General features: G+C 43.7%; 2 protein-coding genes across 2 annotated transcripts; one reads left to right on the top strand and one right to left on the bottom strand.

Moving 5' to 3' along the window:
* The first annotated feature begins 1,909 nt into the window (after positions 1–1,909).
* On the top strand, positions 1,910–5,160 carry LOC113547524 (gap junction delta-3 protein). The gene has a single exon (XM_026947903.3). It carries the CDS (start codon positions 3,804–3,806, stop codon positions 4,689–4,691), a length of 888 nt encoding a protein of 295 aa, XP_026803704.2. The 5' UTR covers positions 1,910–3,803; the 3' UTR covers positions 4,692–5,160.
* Positions 5,161–5,642: 482 nt separating this feature from the next.
* top2a (DNA topoisomerase II alpha) lies at positions 5,643–19,493 on the bottom strand. The gene is made up of 35 exons (XM_034309548.2): positions 19,211–19,493; positions 18,463–18,609; positions 18,199–18,289; positions 17,694–17,757; positions 17,391–17,536; positions 17,175–17,272; positions 16,380–16,592; positions 15,790–15,963; positions 15,561–15,662; positions 15,284–15,421; positions 14,914–15,052; positions 14,399–14,556; positions 14,122–14,247; positions 13,927–14,037; positions 13,450–13,555; positions 13,020–13,129; positions 12,832–12,924; positions 12,632–12,746; positions 11,961–12,082; positions 11,655–11,803; positions 11,098–11,329; positions 10,734–10,868; positions 10,049–10,249; positions 9,752–9,947; positions 9,535–9,626; positions 9,295–9,444; positions 9,106–9,189; positions 8,587–8,781; positions 8,361–8,490; positions 8,072–8,251; positions 7,385–7,565; positions 7,242–7,300; positions 7,011–7,142; positions 6,518–6,753; positions 5,643–6,014 (listed from the first exon to the last, which is right to left on the bottom strand). Exons 1-35 carry the CDS (start codon positions 19,235–19,237, stop codon positions 5,880–5,882), a joined length of 4,767 nt encoding a protein of 1,588 aa, XP_034165439.2. The 5' UTR covers positions 19,238–19,493; the 3' UTR covers positions 5,643–5,879.
* Between the last annotated feature and the right edge of the window lie 729 nt (positions 19,494–20,222).

Raw genomic sequence — 20,222 nt, 5'->3', positions numbered from 1 at the left:
TTGCCCAGAGTGTCTTTGTATGATGTAGTATTAAGATTTCCTTTCACTGGAATCGAGGGACCTAGCCCAAACCTTTTACAGCATTACAATGCACATACACGAAGTGAGGTCCATAAAGACATGGTTTGCCAAGGTGGGTGTGGAAGAACATGAGTGGCCTACACAAAGCTCTGACCTCAACTTCATTGAAAACCTTTGGGATGAATTGGAACACCAACTTCGTGCCAGGCCTTCTTGTTGGACATCCATGTCCAAACTTGTGCCCTTGTGACTGAATGGTCAGATGTCCATGTACTTTCAGCTGTATAATGCACTTTCAAGTATGATTCTCCTTCAGCTGAGGTATTTTAGAGGATGATTCTTCTGTGACTGGGGTATTTTAGCGAACTTTTTGGTGAGAGTATTTTACATTCTCCTGAGGTTGGGGTAGTTTAGAGGTCAATTCTCCTGAGGTTGAGATAATTTAGAGAACAGTTCTCCTCAGGTAAGGGTATTTTAAAGGATGACTTGTGCACTCAGGGTATTTTAGAGGATGATTCTCCTGCAGTTGGGGTATTTTTAGAGGGACGACTCTTCTGCATTCTTGGTATCTTGGAGAATGATTCCCCTGTGGTTGAGGAGTTGTAAAAAGACTATTCTCCCGTGGTTGCAGTATTTAAGATGATTCTCCTGTTGTCGGGGTACCTTAGAATGCGTATTTTAGAAGATGATTCTCCAGAGGCTGGGATATTTTAGGTGATGTACTCCTGACTGGTGTATGCGTGGTAGTTCTTCTGTGACTGGTGGTTTTCTTGTCAGTGGCTTATGGTTCTCCTTTGATTGGAGAGGTATAAATGATGGATCCACTGAGTGGGGCATTTCAGGTGAAGGATCTCCTAAACTTGGGATATTTGTGGGATATGGGCAATGCTCTTTCTATGGTTGGGATATAGATCCACATAGATGTTGTCTCATGTTCTTACATTCATGCATTACCCATTTGATGGCAACCTTTTCTATTCCCGCATTGTTCTTTCTCTTGGCACAGAATAAAGACTGACTGTACGCCATCTGGTCTGAAGCTCAGTATCTGTAGTGCAACAAGCCCAAACCCCACAACCTGTCTATCCTGGAGCAAAGTCATTCTGGATGTAATCATCCTCTCGCGCTCATATGCTAACAACCAAACATACGAGTGGCTGTTCTTTATCCAAGTAGAACTGAAAACTGAGTTCATTCATTACCAGGCTGGTGTGTGTGCAGACACATACACACTAATGGTATACTGGCATTTCAGTCTGTCAGATCACATTAGAAGATGCATTACAGTGCAAAGGACAGGAGTCTGCATACACAAACAGACGAATACATGCAGTGAGGTAAGGATGCTCAAACCAGCGAGCTTCATGTCTGAAAATGGTTCTTTGCTGAATTTTCCACTATGTCTCTCAGACAGGATGCAAGAAAGAGAGAATATAGAGAAAGCCTGCATGAAGACTCGAGAGAGAACAAACCAGGAAAACCACTATGGGAAAAAGAGCAAGAGTGAAAGCACTCCTTCTCTCTTCTATGAAGGGAATCACTCGATGATAGGATGACCTAAATTCACCACCAGACATTGCTATGAGCCCGCACGGATTTAAGAGACCATGAAGAGGGGAAAGGAGCAAAAGAGAGAAAAACTTGAGCTGATAATCTTTTTTTATTTTCCTCCTCATCGGGCGGAAGAACAGTTACATAAAAGGCATCTATAATTCCCTTCCATGCAGATCAAAGGAGAACAAGGCCTCAGTGTGCATATGCACTCCGGCTGCCCTGAGGGAGACAAGTGTGTGTATGAGTATTGGTGTGTGTGTGTGTGTGTGTGTGTGTGTGTGTGTGTGTGTGTGTGCGTGTGTGTGTGCGCGCGCAAGTCCCAGCCCCACTTTCTTTTTTTTCTTTCCATCCATCTTAAGCAGTGAATTAGCCCACATCAAAAATAGTGGCAACCTAAATTCGGCTTTACAATAAAGCACTAGCAGAAACAAGACCACCTTTGTAACATTATTGAGTTGGATTCTGACTAATCAGGAGGTGTTGATTAATTTTCCATAACGGCAGCTCTGACAGTAGTGCAGCTGCAAATCAGGTTTATATTTTAGCATATTTGACCAGTGCTGCAAACCATGTACGCCATCTCTGTGTACACGGAGGGATAGGTAGAGCTGTCTAACTTCTTTGCTCAAAAGAATGACCTTTTGGAAGTCTCGTCCATTGTTCAAGGACACACACTTTTGGTCTTGCTGTTTAATGTTTTCAGGAGCAAGCCCCTTTCATATTAAGTACTTGGTATCACTATACTGATTACAGTTTTTGTTACATCCAGTCCCAGGATGTGGACCTGCTGTTTAAATGACGATTTCGGTCAAAGCTGAAACAATTTTGCCACCTTGTGGATATATTAGTGTACTACAGCTTAACTGTGGCACTGTGTGAAATTATAAGACCAGTGTTTTTTTTTTTTTTTAAAGCATGGTTAAATTTGTTAAATGTCAATCAGCATAGAACACAAATGTACTATTTTGTGGAAAGTAGGCAAGAGAGAAGCAGATATACCTGATGAATGTACAGTAGGTAACATATGTAAGGTAACAGTAAAAACACCAACCTTTTGATTTCTAAAACCACTCATCAGCGCCACTTCCTGCACCTTCCTCAATACCAGCTCATGTAACATGATGGAGCTTTGAAGAGACATAATACATTATATACTCACCATTCACTTTAACAAAAAAATAAAAAACATCCAGTGAGCGGCAGTTCCACAGGCAGAAGCGCCTTGTTGATGAGAGAGGTCAGAGGAGAAATAGACGGCCGGATTTAAAGTGACAGGAATGCTAAGGGAACACAAATAACCACTCTGTACAACCATGCCAAGCAGAAAAGCACCTCAGAAAGCATGTCTAATACTGAGGGTAACGAACAAAAACTGCAGATCACTACTTTGGGTTCCACTCCTGTCAGACAAGAACAGGAATCTGAGGATACAGCGGGCACAGCCTCAGTGACACGGGACAGTTGCAGATAAAGACCAGACGAGTGTGATGAAGGTTGAAATGGATTTAAATACCTAATAATAGACATAATCCTATTTGTTTTGAAATAACCTTTAGATGGATTTGCCTATACCCAAGATATTTTCACTCGCTAAAATGTTTACTCTTGAATATCTTAAATCTCGGAATGTGACAAACTTGCCCCTTTTAGCAGATACTGTGTTTTGCTATTCTACACCAAAGCTGCTATCTCAGCCACACTATTTCCTGCCATTACCCACCCAGTTGGAGGCTCTCATTAAGCTGTAACAACACAAGCTTTGTTTGAACCCTTTGAAAATGCTGATAAGGACATGACCGTTATTTCCATGCCACTTCACTTAGGAGTCACTCCAAACATCAAATCCATCTTCCTCTTCAAGTTATTTAACAGCAGTTCGTTTGGAAAAACAACTACGACCAGGCTGCCGTATCCAGTTCTACTCCTGGAAGTATCCACGGACCTGTATGATCTTCTGTTGATGAAACGACTGAAAAACATCTTCAAGGACATGATTTCTGGAATATCAACTTTGTCAAGTAACTTCTTACCTCTGGAAGGCTTAATAGGACTGCATGGAGCTTCTCTCCAGCTGCATCACTTTGTTTCTTTCACCATATGATTTGTGGCAGTTTGCCAGACCTTGACCAGATCTTGGATGATCTTGACCAGAACAAACTGGTCTACTACACCACAGACTCATAAAGCTTTGGGAAGTCCCAAAAAACCTTTCGTTCCCACCCTCAACCATGGCTGACTGGGGTTTTCTCAGCGAACTGTTCAGCTCCCTGCAGGCACACTCACCCATGCTGGGTCGTCTCTGGCTGCTCCTCATGCTGGTCTTCAGGATGCTGATCCTCGGTACAGTGGCCAGCGACATGTTTGATGATGAGCAAGAAGAGTTTTCCTGCAACACCTTGCAGCCAGGATGCAAGCAAGTTTGCTACGACCGCGCCTTCCCTATCTCCCAGTATCGCTTCTGGGTCTTCCACATTGTGCTCATCTCCACCCCTGCTCTAGTGTTCCTCATGTATGCCATGCACCATCACAAGAAGCACCAGGTCCTCCCACAAGGCTCCACCATCAGCATTCTTGAAGCAAAGCAGGACCTCCACCTCAAGCGTCTCTACCTTATCAACGTGGCCTTTCGGATGGTGTCTGAGGTGGGGTTCCTGTTCGGACAGTGGAAGCTGTACGGCTTTCGTGTCGAGGCTCATTTCTCCTGCAGTCGCTTCCCTTGTCCCCACACTGTGGACTGTTTCACCTCCAGACCTATGGAGAAGACAGTCTTCTTGCTCTTCTACTTTGTCATCGGAGTTGTCTCGGCCATCTCCAGCCTGGCCGAATTCATTCACATCATCTTCAAGTGGTTCATGAAGAGCAGTGATGGGGTAAAGTCCTTGGTTTGGGAGAATATTGAATTTCAGGAAGAGGCTGGTAAGAAGTATTTGACCCAGCATGAGAACCACCAAGCAACTGCAGTGAAGCCAGGCAGAACCAGGGAAGTGCTGCAGTTCCCTGGAAGGACTGGTAGGACCGGTAGGTCAAGAACCAACACTGGCTCAAAGAAATCCAGTATCAGATGCAAGAGCCTTGGAGAAAACCGCTACCAGAAAAGTGCCGAACTGATAGTGTGAGGACCAAAATTTTCAAATGTTAAGTGGTGCATAAGTCTTTATTTGCTGCATTTACACATTCATATATTTGCCTAAGAATTTAAATAAAGTCACATGTGGCAAAAACAAATTGTCTGAATGTAACCATAGTGCAAATTGTGTATAATATTTACAACCCTTCAGTACATCAGCTAGAATTCTGATTGGTCAGGTGTTGCTTAAATATTTATTTTTTTTTATACGAACAGCTCTGACAGTAGTGCAGCTGCAAACCACAGGATTATATTAATGTGCTTGCTTTATTATACGCTCCACATAAACAGACTAACAAATATGTAATTGTTGATATGGTGAAGTTTTCTGTAAGATGTTTAATAAACATTTATGGAAGGAGTCTCTAGTTTCAGCACTTTAACAGTCAGTTTTCTAAGCTTTCTTGTATTTCAGAAAGTCAAGACAGAGGATACTATTTACTTGTTTCGTCGATGTTCCGCATTAAATAAAACTATAAACAATGATGTGATGTTTAATAAATAAAATTGTAATGTTTGTTAGAAAATTGCTGTGGTATAAGAAGAATAAAGCACTTGGGGACAAGCTGTTATAAGCAAATAATCAACTTTGGAGTGGTACTAGTAACACTACTTCATCACACCACCGTCACTGTCACTCTTTTACTGAAACAGCAACTCACAGGGGTTTCATCTCTTCGCCTTCATAATTCACTGCAGTCACTTTTTATCACTTTAGCAACACTGACTGAACACACATTCGAATAAAAGTAGACTGTAACTGTAGTACTCTACTTTTTCTGCACATTTGTGTATGATTACTAGAAAACAGAAGCAACATCTCTAAATAAAATTCCAATACCTACCCAAAGGTTTTGAAGAACGGTACCAAAAAAAAAAAAAAAAATAATAATATTGAAACCATTTCCTGCTAACGGAGGTCAAGAACCTGAAGCAAAGGTCATAGGCAAAGTTTATTTTTGAAAAATATAGTAGAAAAAGGTAATAGAAAATATTTACAAGACAACAGACAAATAGTTTCTCGAGCACTTCAAAAATCTTCCACATAAATATTAGAATTTTTCAGAAGTTTCAAAATGCGATACTGAATGGCTATAAAAGGAAATAAAACTGAAAGTTTTTAAAAATATTTACAACGTTAGCTTCATTCTAGTACCATGAGGTGGAGGGAAACACTCTAAAAGTCATCGTCCGAGTCCGAGTCCAGCATGTAGGTGACTGGTTTTGTGTTGCGTGCCGTTTTGCTTCTCGGTGCCACGGCGGAGGACGTCAAGTCCAAAGAAAAGCTGTCGTCATCGTCCCACTTACTTTTCTAAACACAGCAAATACATCGATTTTTGTGTCAGCTAGATTAGCGCTTCTCAAAGTTCATAGTCATGAGGTCCGTGATAACCCAGGATTATATTTTGTTCTTATAGTATATGTAATGTTACATTTAGTTTTATATTAGGTTTATTTCTGAATTATTAGCCGATTTGACTGGAACAGAATTAAAATGAGTTTAATCCGAACCTCAATTACTCAAACGCAATTATAAATTGAGGGTCAGTAAGACGGCAAAAATGTCGTACTTCTTTATGATACACATCACAAAATCGACACCTTGGAAGCTCTGAAGTACCAATTATGAGGATATGACATCACAGCATACTATTACGCATCACGATATGTTAGCTAACTGCCAGCGAAATGGCTGCATTTATTTATATTTTTAAAAAAAAAAAAACGCTACTTTTTATTTAATATTTACAAAAACAAATTATTTAAGAAAAGGAGAAAAATTATTTCACAATGTAAAAAAAGACTGAAACGTACCTTTCCTGCAGCTGAGGCTTTGCCTTTGAGGCGGGCCATGAGGTTTCCTCCATCCGAGTCGCTGTCTGACTCGTCGCTGCTCAGTGCCACTTTCCTCTTCTGCACGGCTGCTTTTCTGGCTGCTGGTGCGGGGGCGGAGTTTTCGGATTCGCTGGACGTCGCCATTTTCGTGGCCATGCTCTTTTTAGCGGTTGTGGGTTTGGACAGCGCGTCGAGGATCGATGGCTGCTTGACATCTACACAAACAACCAGCGTGTTAAAGAAGCCATGTTTATTAATAATAATAATATTTTATTAATACGCCATCATCTAACTCCGACTCTAATACAATCGTTTCTATAGCAACAGCCCATTCTCAGGGACTTGTCTGACAGGTTAAAATGATCTATAATTGTTGATATGGTGAAGTTTTCTGTAAGATTTTTGTTAAACGTTTATGGAAGGAGTCTCCAGCGACAGAACTTTGTTTGCGTAGAGTAAAACTCTAACGTACCTGTCGCGGTTCCTTTCTTTTTGGAGGCAGCGGTCGCCTTCTTCGCTGCGGGTTTCTTTGCGGCGCCATCGGCTGCTTTCTTCGCCGCTTTCTCTTTGGGCTTGGGCGGCGGTTTAGAAGCAGTGCTGTCAGCTGTACGCATACACGTGTGAAGACGTTAGTGATTAAAAAAAAAAAAAAAATGCAAGTATTGTGACAAATATGTAATATTCAACTCCTCAGAGTTCTTACAGGTGAGTGCGCTCTTCACTGCCTCTTTGCTTTCCTTTGCTTTCTTCACAGTTTTTTTCCTGTAAGAGAGTTTAGGGGTGTTATGACGGAGAAAAGGGTTTAAGATCATTGGACTTGGTCCAGACAACGCTTAGGAGACTCACGGTGGAGGCGGGGCAGGTGAGTCCTGCTCACTCTCAGATATAGCGCGGGGTTCTGGGACAAAAATGTCATCGTTGTCGTCATCGTCATCATCTTCAGCAACTGCTGGAGCTTTCTGTTTACCCAGACTCTCCCAGGTCCCAGACTCATCCTCACTGTCAGACAGGCAGTACTTAACAGCGGCTGAAACACACAAACACACATCTATATAATAAGCTAGAAACAACGTCAGACACACTCGGGGACTGGAGTAATTTCAGTTATCAGTAGTGTGATGAAGCAGAGTTACTATTACGGTCTAAAAGAAAAAAAAAATTGATTATTTTCCTTATAACAGCATGTGAAAAAGTTCCTGTTCTCACTTACGTTATAGCAGCTATAAACACTCGTTCTCTCACCAGACTCTCTTTTTTTCTCTCTCGAACTTAAAAACAAACATGCGGTTTGTCATGTTACTGAGAAACTGAAGAGTAAACTCTGTCCTGAAGACTGTCAGAAACGTTACAGCTTTAAACCTCTTAAACTGGAGACTCCTTCCGTAAACGTTAAATAAACGTCTCCTTACAGAAAACTTCCCCATATCAACGGTTACACACGTTTTTAATCCGTGTTAAGTTACAGGAAATGAATCAACACCTTCTGACCAATCAGGGGGCGTCACTCTGGACTGTGAGCGTGTGTTAAATTACCGTTAGCTTTTCTGCCCAGCCGCTCTCTGGGAGCTACATCGCCTGCACTCGAGGACACGTCTGAATCTTCTGCCCCGGTCTCGTCCTCGTCAGATGACCATGGGTTCTTCTTCTTCTTCTTCTCCTTCTCCATCTTGACAGGTTTAAACTGCAGCGTGGTCTGCTTCCCTGACTTAGAACCTGAAAGAGAAAAACCTCCTTTTCAGCTCAGATGCTCTGGAACTGCAGGTTAATGAGACCAGTGCATGACGTGATTCCATACGGCAATACATCTCCTTTCATTCAGTACCTTTCTCCTTGGGTTCCTTCTTGACCTTTTTGGTGAGACGAGCAGCAAGTCCCATCTCATGAGAGTCTCCTGCTTCAGCGTCCTCATCGCCGAACTCCATCTTCATCACCACGCTGCCGTCGCTCTCAGACTGCAGGAACACAGACGGGTTTAGAGACACAAAACAGACAGGAAAGCAAAAAACCACAGCAGTGACACACACACACACACACTCACTCACACACACCTTGACTTTGCCCTTCTTGGCTCCGCCCTTTTTGACGGCCTGGTCCTTCATGGCACTGGTGATGCGAGGAATGACGCGGCGGCCCTGAGGGGTGGGCCTGGTCTCGTCTTTCATCTTCACCACCTTCGATTTGCCCCCTTTGACCTTGACCTGGGTGATTGGGGCCTGGGCGGCTCGCTCGGCCTGCTCCACACGCTGCGGCAAAAAACATCATTTCTTAAATAAATTTTAAAAAATTGGAATTGCTGCTAAACTGCTGGGGTATAAGAGGGGAAAAAGAAAAACACAGGAACGTGCAGTTGTTGGAAAATAATCAACTTCAGGATGGTAACAGTGACACTGTGGTGTGATGAAGCAGAATTAGTCAGTATTTTACTATAACGGCACAACAGTATTTTATTCCTTATTTATTGTATTTAAATGTCTATAAGAAATTTAGTGCAAGATTATAAACAGAAAGACGCCTTTCTTTTTTTTTTTTTTTTTTTAAAATCAGTATGTTTTCGGTAAGACACGTACCTCCAGCTCCTCAGTAAAGGCAGCGAGATCCTCCCTCCACAGATCTGAAGGAGACTTCCTCTTCAAAACACTCAATTCGTTCATCTATAACCAAAAATAAATAAATAATAAGACATGATGTGGTTTAGCACCAAACACGCTAAAGGCACGTCACATGCGTTTAAACGCTTTTGTTCACGTCACGGTTACCTTTGCATCTCTTTGCTTGCACAGCTCGTCTTTCTTCTCTTTAGTGAGGAACCACATGGGCATGCTCAGGAGGTAGTTATAGTCCGGTCCCGACGTCTCTTCCTCTTTTTCTTTCTCCTCATCTTCGTCACCTGCTTCTTCCTCCATGTCCTGAAAGGAAACATGCAGATGTTTACGGCTCATGCATGCAGAAGAACGGAGTGAAAGGCGACACTGGGTTCATATCCTCCATTAGAGTACCTTCTCCTGAGATTCTTTCCAGGCCTTCACAGGGTCCGAGTCGTAGCCCATCTGCTGCAGCATGCGGATCAGCTCCTTCTTGGGCTTGTTCTCTGAATTAAGCAAAAACAACAACAACAACAACAAAAAAAAAACGATGATTGCTAACTCCTCAACGCAGAATGCTGTGTTAATGACAGAAAGGACAGTTTGAAATGTTCCTCCTCGAATCTCTCACCAATGACGAGCGTGCCCTCGATCTTCTCCAGAATGAAGCGTGCCTGGTTGGAGAGCTTGGCGCTTTCGGCTCCCAGCATGCCGAGCAGCCAGTCCTTCCTCAGCACGTAGTACTTCAGACGCAGCTCGAAGAAGTCCTTCACGATGTCCTGCACCGTCTCGTACTTCTTCAGGCTGCCCACGTGGTCAAACAGCACCTGTGCGTGTGAAGCAGGAGGTTCAGGACCACGGTTAACATCGCCACACACTGAGGAGCTAATCGCTGATACAATCAGCTGCAAGCGCGTCCTGTCTTTACCATGGAGTTGCAGGTGAGGGGGTTCTGGAGCTTGAAGACTTTGTGCAGGCCCGCGGCCTCGGCCTCGCGCAGCCTCTCCTCCGTCATTTTGACCACGAAGCGCACCGTGGTGTCCGTGTGGTACTCTTTATAATCCGTGATCAGAGCGGGCGCCTTATCAGAGCCGTTCAGCATCACCTCCAGCACGTTCTCCTTGTACGTCTAGGGGGAACAGCATACGCAATAATCAACTGCTATTTAATATTCCTAATGTGCATCCATTTAAAGAAAAACAGCAAGTGTTCTGGGAGGTTTCACACATTTTCCCCACAGGATCTTATAGGAGTTGCTTCATCTGGGAAATAAAAAAATGGCTCCTGTGTATTGATTAGGGGTGTTACAGGAAGACAATCTTAAAAAAAAAAAAAAAAAAAAAAAAAAAAAAAAAAAAAATATCATGGCCTCGTAGCATTAATCGACTACTTAATCATTTCAAGGCACAAACTGGTGAGTGTTGAAAGACAGCACATTGAGCTAAAATAAAAACTAACGAGTCAGAGGGTTCTCAGCGCAGCTGCATGGAAACGGAGCCGCTGTAGTATGATTTCGGGCGAATCCCAAAGGGAGGGGATTGCAAAGTATTTGTGAAAGGAAGAGAAAGGAAATGATCGGGGGAGAGGACAATAAAATGCTCATGATCACTGACCTGAGTCCAGGTTTTTACAGGCAACTCTGAGATCTCGATGGTGGTGGAGTCGAGGATGGCCACCTCACCGCTGTTCATGTACTGGTTGGTGGTCAGCTCCTCAATGGTTCCTTTAAAGCCCTTATAACTAGGCAACTGCATAAACATGGAGAACAATGGATTTAGAATCGGTTTTTCAATTTTTCCTTCATTATTATGTAACTCACAGGCTATTTTAAAGGCTGCTTGTATAAATGGGACGTGTGCACTAATACTACCGTCCATCTGACTCATGGTTAGTTACTAACCACCAGCTGTTAATCTCCTACAGAGTAAATTTGCGGTCAGTGACATTGTAACACTGACATCGTTTCCTGTAACTAACCATGGGCAGAGGCTCGTGGCCGTCGAGCATGCGGTGGATGTTGTTGACGATTTCGCGCACGTCGTAGTTGGGGAGGCGGCTGGCCCAGCCCGTACCGATGCCGTCGGCGCCGTTGGCCAGAACGAGAGGGATGATGGGAACGTACCACTCGGGCTCCACGCGCATGTTGTCATCGTAGTTGTACTTGAGTAGGTTGTCATCCACAGCAGGGAAAAGCAGCCGAGCCAGAGGACTACAGTGTGTGTGTGTGTGTGTGTGTGTGTGTGTGTATAAGTGTGTGTATAAGAGAGAGAGAGAGAGAGAGAGAGAGAAGTAGGACATGAACACACAAAAAATATATATACAATTACAAATACATTATAAATAATGCGTAAAAAGTAATGCAAGCCAAAATCTTACATGCTCTCTCCTTCATGTGCACTACAAATTATATCTTATATTTAAATACACAATTTAATCCAACATGTGCCTCAACCCAAGAGTAGATCTGCAGCTATAATACAATCAAGAACTCTGTGTGTGTGTGTGTGTGTGTGTGTATATATATATATACGTACCTGAGCATGGTGAAGATGTATCTGGGGCTGGCCGAGTCTTTGCCTCCGTGAAGGCGTGTACCGAACTGCCCCAGAGGCTGCAGCAGGTTCAGATTGTTGCTGCCCACAAAGTTCTGTGCCAGACCCACGATGGTCATCATCAGAGACGTCTAAACACACACACACACATACACACACACATACAATCGGCATTTTATTTTGTTGTTTATAATTCCATAATCCAGACACTACATTATATTTAAAAGAAGTGCAGAATTACAGAACACTCAAGAATTAAAACAACGAAAAGAAAAGCCAGAAGTTCACCTCTCCATGGTGATAAGCCGACATCTCGGCCACAGAACCGGCGAGCTGGGCCACTTTCACCTCACGCTTATCGTTCCGTTTCAGGCAGCAGAACACCACCTTCCTCTGACCCGGCTTCAGACCTGACACACACACACACACACACACACACACACACACACACACACACACAGAGGTTAGTTATCATCTGCCCATTTTGAAGAAAAAAAAAACCCATAAAACTCTACAACAAACCGTAGTGCATCTGAGGGAATATGACAGATTCATGCTAACACTATTTATATTCATATTTAAAAATAAAAAAAATATTTAAATGTGCATCTTTTATGTCCCATGTCCTTTCCCCTTCAGTGGATTGGCTTTTCCACAGGGGAAAATTCATGCGCGATTGGTCTGATTGTGTCGTAGCTGAGAAAACAAAAAAAGCATAGAAAAGTGTCTCCTGTGTCACCATAGCGACGAGTCAAAAATAAACAATCATTAATACTATGGCTAAATGTTGGCACCTCGGCTGCAAAGCCCCGCCCACACGCAAATGATGCCTGGACTGGAACACGTGAATGCTACGTGCTTTCCGGATTGACGGGACTAGCACGTGATCTCACTACTGCCACCCAACACACACACACACACACACACACACACACTTTTATAAATTATAAACATCTCACCGTCCACCAGACACGGGATGGATCTCTCGTTGTCCGAGTTGGAGAAAAGCACCAGCTCCTTGTTAACAAAGTCGTGGTAGGTGAGCGATGTGGTCTCCTTCCCGTACAGATACTCCTGTTCACACACACGACAATTTCAAAATTTGTACTTTTACACAAATAATATCAAACATTTAGGTCTAATTCGCTGCCATTCTGACCTCGGGCAGGTTATGCTCCCGGCGCTGTCGCCTGTTGATCATGAAGCTGGTGAGCCACTCCTTTCTCTCTTCCACTTTCTTCTTACTAAAGGCCTAGAAAGCAGAGTGTGAAAAAATAAAACGCATTGAGAAAACATGTTTCGAGAGTGAGTCATTTCTGTAAAAACGGTAAAAGTGGCCGTGATTACAAGGGTGATCGCCTCGTCGTCGGCAGGTCCTGAGTATTTGAACGGGATGCGATGTCTCGCCATGTCCGAGAAATACTCTTTAGCCTCCTGGGCTGTGCTGGTACCCAAACCTGGAGAGGAGCAACAAACAAGAACGAGGTCAGATCAATTACAATCATCTTTTTTTGCATCTTTGTTATCTCTGATATGACCAAATACATAAATAAAATTAGCAGTTTTAAAAAGTGGCCACATTCCCACAGGATTACATGCTAAACCTGTGCTGGCTTTTGAGAGGAGATTGAGGACATTGAACAGCAAACTGAGACCCATCACCATGATTCCTTCATGACCCCGTCACCTTAGCATGTGCAGAACACAGTTTGAGGGGGAATAAAAACCTGGCTGCTTACGTTTAGCGCCGGACTACCACAGGTTTTTAGGGACAAACCTTTGTAGTACTTGATCTTCCATGATTTCAGGTTGCTCTGCTTCTCTTTCCACTCGGTGAACTCCGGGATGCTATAAAAGGAGAGCGACTGCTTCTTATTCGACGCCTGCAGAGAGAGACAGAGCAAATAAAACCTGATAAAATAGCTCAGGGAAGGCTCACATACGGGTACGATGGTGAGACGTCGATAACCGTTTGGCCATATAGTGTATATATATATAGTGTACGCTATAGATTATTAAATCTGTACATATTGAGGTACACACACTGCTGCAGTAATCATAAAGACTGTCCTGTGCTCATACCAGGACCCTTACTCACAATCTGCTCATACTGAACATCCTTTTCAGCACACTTAGTACTGTTTAACTGTGTACTAGACAGCTTAGACACAGATTTCTACAGCATGTGAACATTAGAATAACACACACACACACACACACACACACACACACACACACACACACACACACACACCTTGATGATGGGAGTGATGAACTCCTCGAGGAAGTTGTGGTGCAGCAGCGAGGGCCAGTTGTGGTGGATGAAGTTGATGAGAAGCCCTTTGATGTGGGAGCCGTCCTGATCCTGAACCAGGTGAAACGGCACACGTTAATATATAAATCGGAACGTTTCGCTAAACACGCAAGAGAATTAGCGCACGTGGCCGACCTGATCTGTCATGATCATGAGCCTGCCGTAGCGCAGCGTCTTGAGCGACTCGGGGTCGCTGTAGTTCTTCCTGTACTGCAGACCCAGGATCTTGATGATGTTATTGATCTCGGCGTTCTCCATGATCTGCAACACACACACACACACACACACACACACGATCATGCAACTGAACACACAAACACAATCACTTTCATTTACAATCAAAGTTTATTTCATGTGTAGTTGTAGATTTTTCAACCAGCACAATTGTGTGTGTGTGTGTGTGTGTTCGCACCTGTTTGTGCGAGGCCTCCCGCACATTGAGCATTTTTCCACGCAAGGGGAAAACGCCGTAGCGATCACGGCCCACCACACCGAGTCCAGACACGGCCAGGGTCTTGGCCGAATCTCCCTCAGTGAGGATCAGAGTGCAGCCGGCCGAGTTCTTACCACCTAAACACACACACACACACACACACACACACACACACACACACACACACACACACACCCATTACAGCTTATAACAATTTCGAGTCAAACTTAGACACACACATTAGCAGCAGTTATCATTTTACTTCTATACAGGAATGAACAAATGAACATGTAGGCTGATGCTTTATCTAGGCTGAAAAGCTACACTAGCTAACGTAAGCTAGTTTGCTAGTTAACTGCATTAATACGTGGAGCGAGTTTATTGTCCACTGTATCGTTTCCGATGTAGCAGGTCGTGTATTTTATCATGATATGGATATTACAGTGTCGTATCGCCCAGCCCTAATAAACTCTGCTCTGAGATGGCGCCCGTACCTGCGTCGTTGGCGTCGTCCAGTTTGGGCACGCCCTTGATCTTGGTGTGCTTGACAGCCGAGCACTTCTTGTTGAGCTGAGTCTGAGCTTTGAACTTCACCCAGTTCATCACGCTCTCCACGATGCCGCAGCCGTTCGCCTGACAGTGGAGAAAACACAAAAACACACGCTCTCACTGAAACTTGGGTCTAGTAACGTCAGAAATTACAGATCCTGTTTATAGTTGAATTATTCTTAATTATTTTCACACAGGAAACGATAATGACGCATCCGTCCTATGAGCATTAAAACCAGGATTTGTTCCAATACAAAATAATGTGTGTGTGTGTGTGTGTGTGTGTGTGTCGCTGAGAGAGAGAGAGAGAGAGACCTGTTTGATGAACTTCTCGCTGAGTGTACAGGTGGATCCGAAGCTCTTCTGCTGCAGCGTCATGTTCTCTTTGGTCTGCGAGTCGAAGCTGGGGTTCTCGATCAGGCAGTTCACAAACAGCCACACGTGGTTCTTCACCTGAAACACACACACACACACACACACACACACACACACACACACACACACACAGGTAAAGCTCAGTGTCACTTATCACACGTCACTTGACGCGAGTTAAAATGGCGCTCAGTTCAGAACGCAGAGCGTCTCGCGTTACCTGGAAGGGCTTGACTGCCACGCCGCCTTTGTTCTTCTTCTTCACCACCTCGATCATCTTGGACACGATCTGGTCGGCCACGTAGTCTGTGTGTCTGCCACCCTAACACACACACACACGCAGTTTCAACAAGGCTAGTTAGTTAGCTGATATTAAAAGCTAACGTTAATAACCCTTTCCAGTTTCTCAGACTTTCGCGGGAGGCGTGTGCCGCGGGAGGCGTGTGTACCTTGGTGGTGGCGATGCTGTTGACGAAGCTGACTTGCTGGAAGCCCTTCTCGCTCATGGTGAGACAGACCTCCCAGCGCGGGTTCACCATCTCGTGCACTACAGTGAGAGGAGAACCCGTCTCGTCCGTTCGGTCCTTCACGTACAGGTCCACGTAGCTGCGGAACCCGCTCACCTGAAACACGCGATTATAACGGAAGATTAATGTCAAGTGTCAGGAAACTGGTTGAAGTTATTTCAGAACGCATGACAGCAAGCAGGAGAGGAGGAGGAGGAGGAGCATGAGCAGGAGAAGAGCATGAAAATGAGAGGAGAAGCATGAGAGGAGCAGAGCATGAGCATGAGAGGAGCAGGAGAGGAGCATGAGATGCATGAGAGGAGAAGAGGAGCAGCAGGAGAGGCGGAGCAGGAGAAGAGCACAAGAGGAAGAAAAGGAGAGGAGGAGGAGCAGGAGCAGAGGAAGAGCATGAACATGAGAGGAGGAGCAGGAGAAGAGCACGAGAGGAAGAACAGGAGAGGAGCATGAGCAGGAGCGGAGGAAGAGCATGAGCCTGAGAGGAGGAGGAGCCTGAGAGGAGGAGGAGCACTTACGGGCAGCTTGGTGCCGTTGAGGTACACCTTGACGCCTTTGGTGGAGCCGGCGATGTCGTACGCACGTCTCGTCAGCAGCGCCACCGTGTCGCGGTCCAGAGTCTCCATCTTGAATTTGGACAGATCGGGCTGGAAGGAGATGCAGGTGTAGTCGTCGCCGCTGAACGGCTTGATTTTGGCCTCGCCGGCGCGGCCCATGTTGTCGTACCACGTCTGCAGATCACAACATTTCAAATCATTTATTACATGAGCGGCAGAACTCTAGGGCTTCACACTGTGTTTGACTTTATTCAAATGTGTTTACAGACTAATGTCATTTCAAACCGCACCTTTAAGGCCAACAGTTCTGTGTTTAGAAAGAAAAAAAGGACACATGGGCGGAAAATTGGAAATGGTAATTTCCGGACCATAGCGCTGACTGTTCTTCACTTTAGTGCGTTTACATTACGCTGGAATTTTAGTAAGTTAGGAAGAAAACTCTGTCGCGCTGTAATTGTTGAATAGAGAGAGATGGGGTGGCGTTTTCCCAAAACCGCACGTCTCCAAGTGTTTTAAACTCTTTCTACTCAGGAAAGAAAAACTGTATGTAAGAAATAAAACAGTGTGCCGTTATAGAAAGGGGGGAGGAAACAAAACAAAACAAGACAAGACAGGATGGTGTGATGTGGCCCAGTGCAAACCCGAGGTGTTTTATTCCTCTTACACCTCAGCAATTTGTCAAATTGCATCTATTTATTAAAATCACACTTTTTATTCATTTATAGTTGTATTTAAATAAACCTCAGAGCTTCGGACCTGTTTGAAGCACTGCTTGGACTCGCGGCACGCCGTCTCCACGGTGAACTTGGTGCTGAAGATGTTGCACAGCTTGGCGCCGTATCCATTACGGCCACCTAGTGACACACACACACACACACACACACACACACACACGAACGAGCCATCCATAAGTATTAAGCACACCTCACAGCTCCAGGGCGTGACTGTTATCAGACCGTATCGGTGTCGTACCCGTGACCTTCTTCTGGTCGTCGTCGTAGTTGCTGGAGGTGAGGAGCTGGCCGAAGATGAGTGCCGGCACGAACACCTTCTCCACTTTGTGCTCCACCACTGGGATGCCCTTCCCATTGTTCCAGACGCTGATGGTGGTGTTCTCTCTGGTGTGGGACAAAAACAGTTCGTAAATACATAATCGTACAAATAGCCGTATTTATTTATTTATTTTGGAAATACATCTATTGCTGTTCTGCTCCTTTTTTTTTTTTTTTATTTATTAACCCATACATGTGTAAAGATGAGGATTACGACACTCACGGGTCAACAGTGATCTTGATGCAGTTCATGCTGCTGTCCCTCTGCTTGTTATCCGCAGCATTGACTGTAAAAACGTAAAGGTCGAATAACTATCACAATATCAAAAAAGCCATTTTTAAATTACCGTACTTTCTGACTTTCTAGAATATAACATGCCCTGATTTTTTTTTTGGGTGAAGCAGATATGTAACAAAATGTTACTTATCAGTAATAACTTATACAACTTATAATAACTTTAATCATTAACTTATCAGTAATAACTTAATGATTAAAGGAGTTCCAGGTGTAATGTGATTTAAGAGGGAATGTAGTGAACACAACTCCAGCTAGTTTGTTGTTTAGCAAAGAGCAGCGTGTTGGTGTTTAATACGGATGGGACCAGAGGGTTTAACCCGCCGCTGACCCGACAACACAGAGACGAAACTAGACTTCACTGACAGAGCTGAAAGAGCTCGGTTGCTGAGGAATCCGAAGAATACGGTAACGGAGGTTCACGCAGACGCACCCAGGATCTCGTCGAAGATCTTGTAGAGGCCGGGAACAAAGGTGACGTCCCTGCAGTTCATCCCTACCACTTCATCGAACACCCACATTTGCTGAAAAACGACAGGAGACACGTGTATTTAGCGCCACAGAGGCACACAATCTAATGAATATTTAGTGAGTGTTATTGATTGATTGCCCTGGTCATGTATGGAGATCCTCCTGGAGGCAGGTGTGTGTGTGTGTGTGTGTGAGAGAGAGACTACATCGACGTAAGACTACGCACCTGCGTGACGGGCTCCACAGAGCCGATGTAGGTGTCCGGCCGGAGCAGGATGTGCTCCAGCTGCGTCTTCTTCTGGTAGATGCGCTCCACGGAGAGACGCTTCTCATCCTTCTTCGTCTTGCTCAGGGTCTTGTTCTCAAACAAAGCCTGAGGAGAAGATCGAGATAAGATACGTCAGTAACGGTGGTGTACGGTGGCAACAAGTTTGCAATAATGAACAAATTCATTTCAGTTCAGCCCTGACCCACATGTGCATCACTAGTCTATAAGATTTAAGACTTAAAATGGCATTTAAATTCAAATCCCAGCTAAATTCTGCATTTTTCCCCCTTCATTAGTTTTCATTTAAATGACCCAAACTATTACTTTTAAGATTTAAGAGATTTAATCATGACCATAATCCTTAAAAACAAAGTTATCTGGCTTATTAAGTTAACAGTTCATCTAGCAAGCCACATGTTTATCTAATGGTGGAGTTGATTGCTGAAGTTAGCAGAGAAACTAGCAAAGGAAAGTCATTTTATGTCATGTTTATTTCAATTTAAAATGGTTTGTAGTGATGATGCTAAGTGGATTTCATTCAGTTACACAGAGATTTCTGTTAGTCAGCTCCCACACACACACACACCCAACTCGTGTGAGGTAGACTAGAATTTAAATAAATTTGCTTTTTAACTCCAAAAAACACTCTAATTCCCAATAAAACTAGCATGACATTGCTATAGAAAGTGTAACTAACGGTTTTTACCTTCAGAGGTCCCTCCGTCGCAGCCATTTTATTCACCTCAGTGGGTCGGACTTGCCTTTTAACGTCGAATTATTCCTCAATTATTCAACAATTTAAACGCTAACCTGCCAGTCCACAACCTATAAACTTCCTTCTGCTAAATTACACCTAAAAAAAACATAAAAAAATAAGTTTTGGACCTATTTTAACTAGTTTTGCTGCTGTTTAATGGCCCTTCCTCAAACTGAACGCCGAGTAACTGCTCCAGCGCGAGCTCAAGTTCTTTTAAAATTTCAAACCGAACGCAGCGCATCCTCCCGCCAGGACGAATTAACCAATCAGAGTGGAGAGGAGGCGGGGCCACGCAGCATGACCGTTTTTAAAATCAAGAACGACCATTTTATCGATTTTCACCGGCTTTTTAAAAAAATTTAAAAACAGTTTTATCACAAAACTAGTACTTTTTCCACACTACTTTCACACTGATCGCCTTATATATATATATATATATATATATATATATATATATATATATATATATATACATACTGAGAATTCCGAATATATCCAATGATTCAAGGCAATCTGCTCGGCTCATCAAGAAGAGTCGACTCTTTCGGCTCCCAAACGACTCTTTGCGTTTAATCTGGCTTAAAGGTGCAATAGCATTTTTTTTCATTCCTAATTTGTAATAATAACCATGAACGATATATAAAACATGATAAAAAACAATGAATTAAAGCCCTGGCTTTAGCGAAAGTGTATACAGTCGCTGAGAAAACCCGTTCGGAAAACTGACTTCCGGTCCGGAATGCTTGTTTATGTTTTTTTTTTTTTTTATAGACACTATAAGGGCTACCTTTGAGCGTGGGGGCGGAGCTTCGTGAAAATGGGCGGGAATCATTCATTTTAAATGTCAAATCCACCTAGCCTTTAGAAACCTAATCATAAACAAACAAAAACAAAACAAAACAAAAGACTAATGGTACCTAATGCACCTTTAAAGTCATTTGTGTTTGTCTACAGTTTTGTT

This window comes from Pangasianodon hypophthalmus, chromosome 12, assembly GCF_027358585.1.
Source record: "Pangasianodon hypophthalmus isolate fPanHyp1 chromosome 12, fPanHyp1.pri, whole genome shotgun sequence".
Classification (NCBI taxonomy): domain Eukaryota; kingdom Metazoa; phylum Chordata; class Actinopteri; order Siluriformes; family Pangasiidae; genus Pangasianodon; species Pangasianodon hypophthalmus.
The sequence above is the reverse complement of the archived record's forward strand: the minus strand, read 5'-3'. Positions and strand labels throughout refer to the sequence as shown.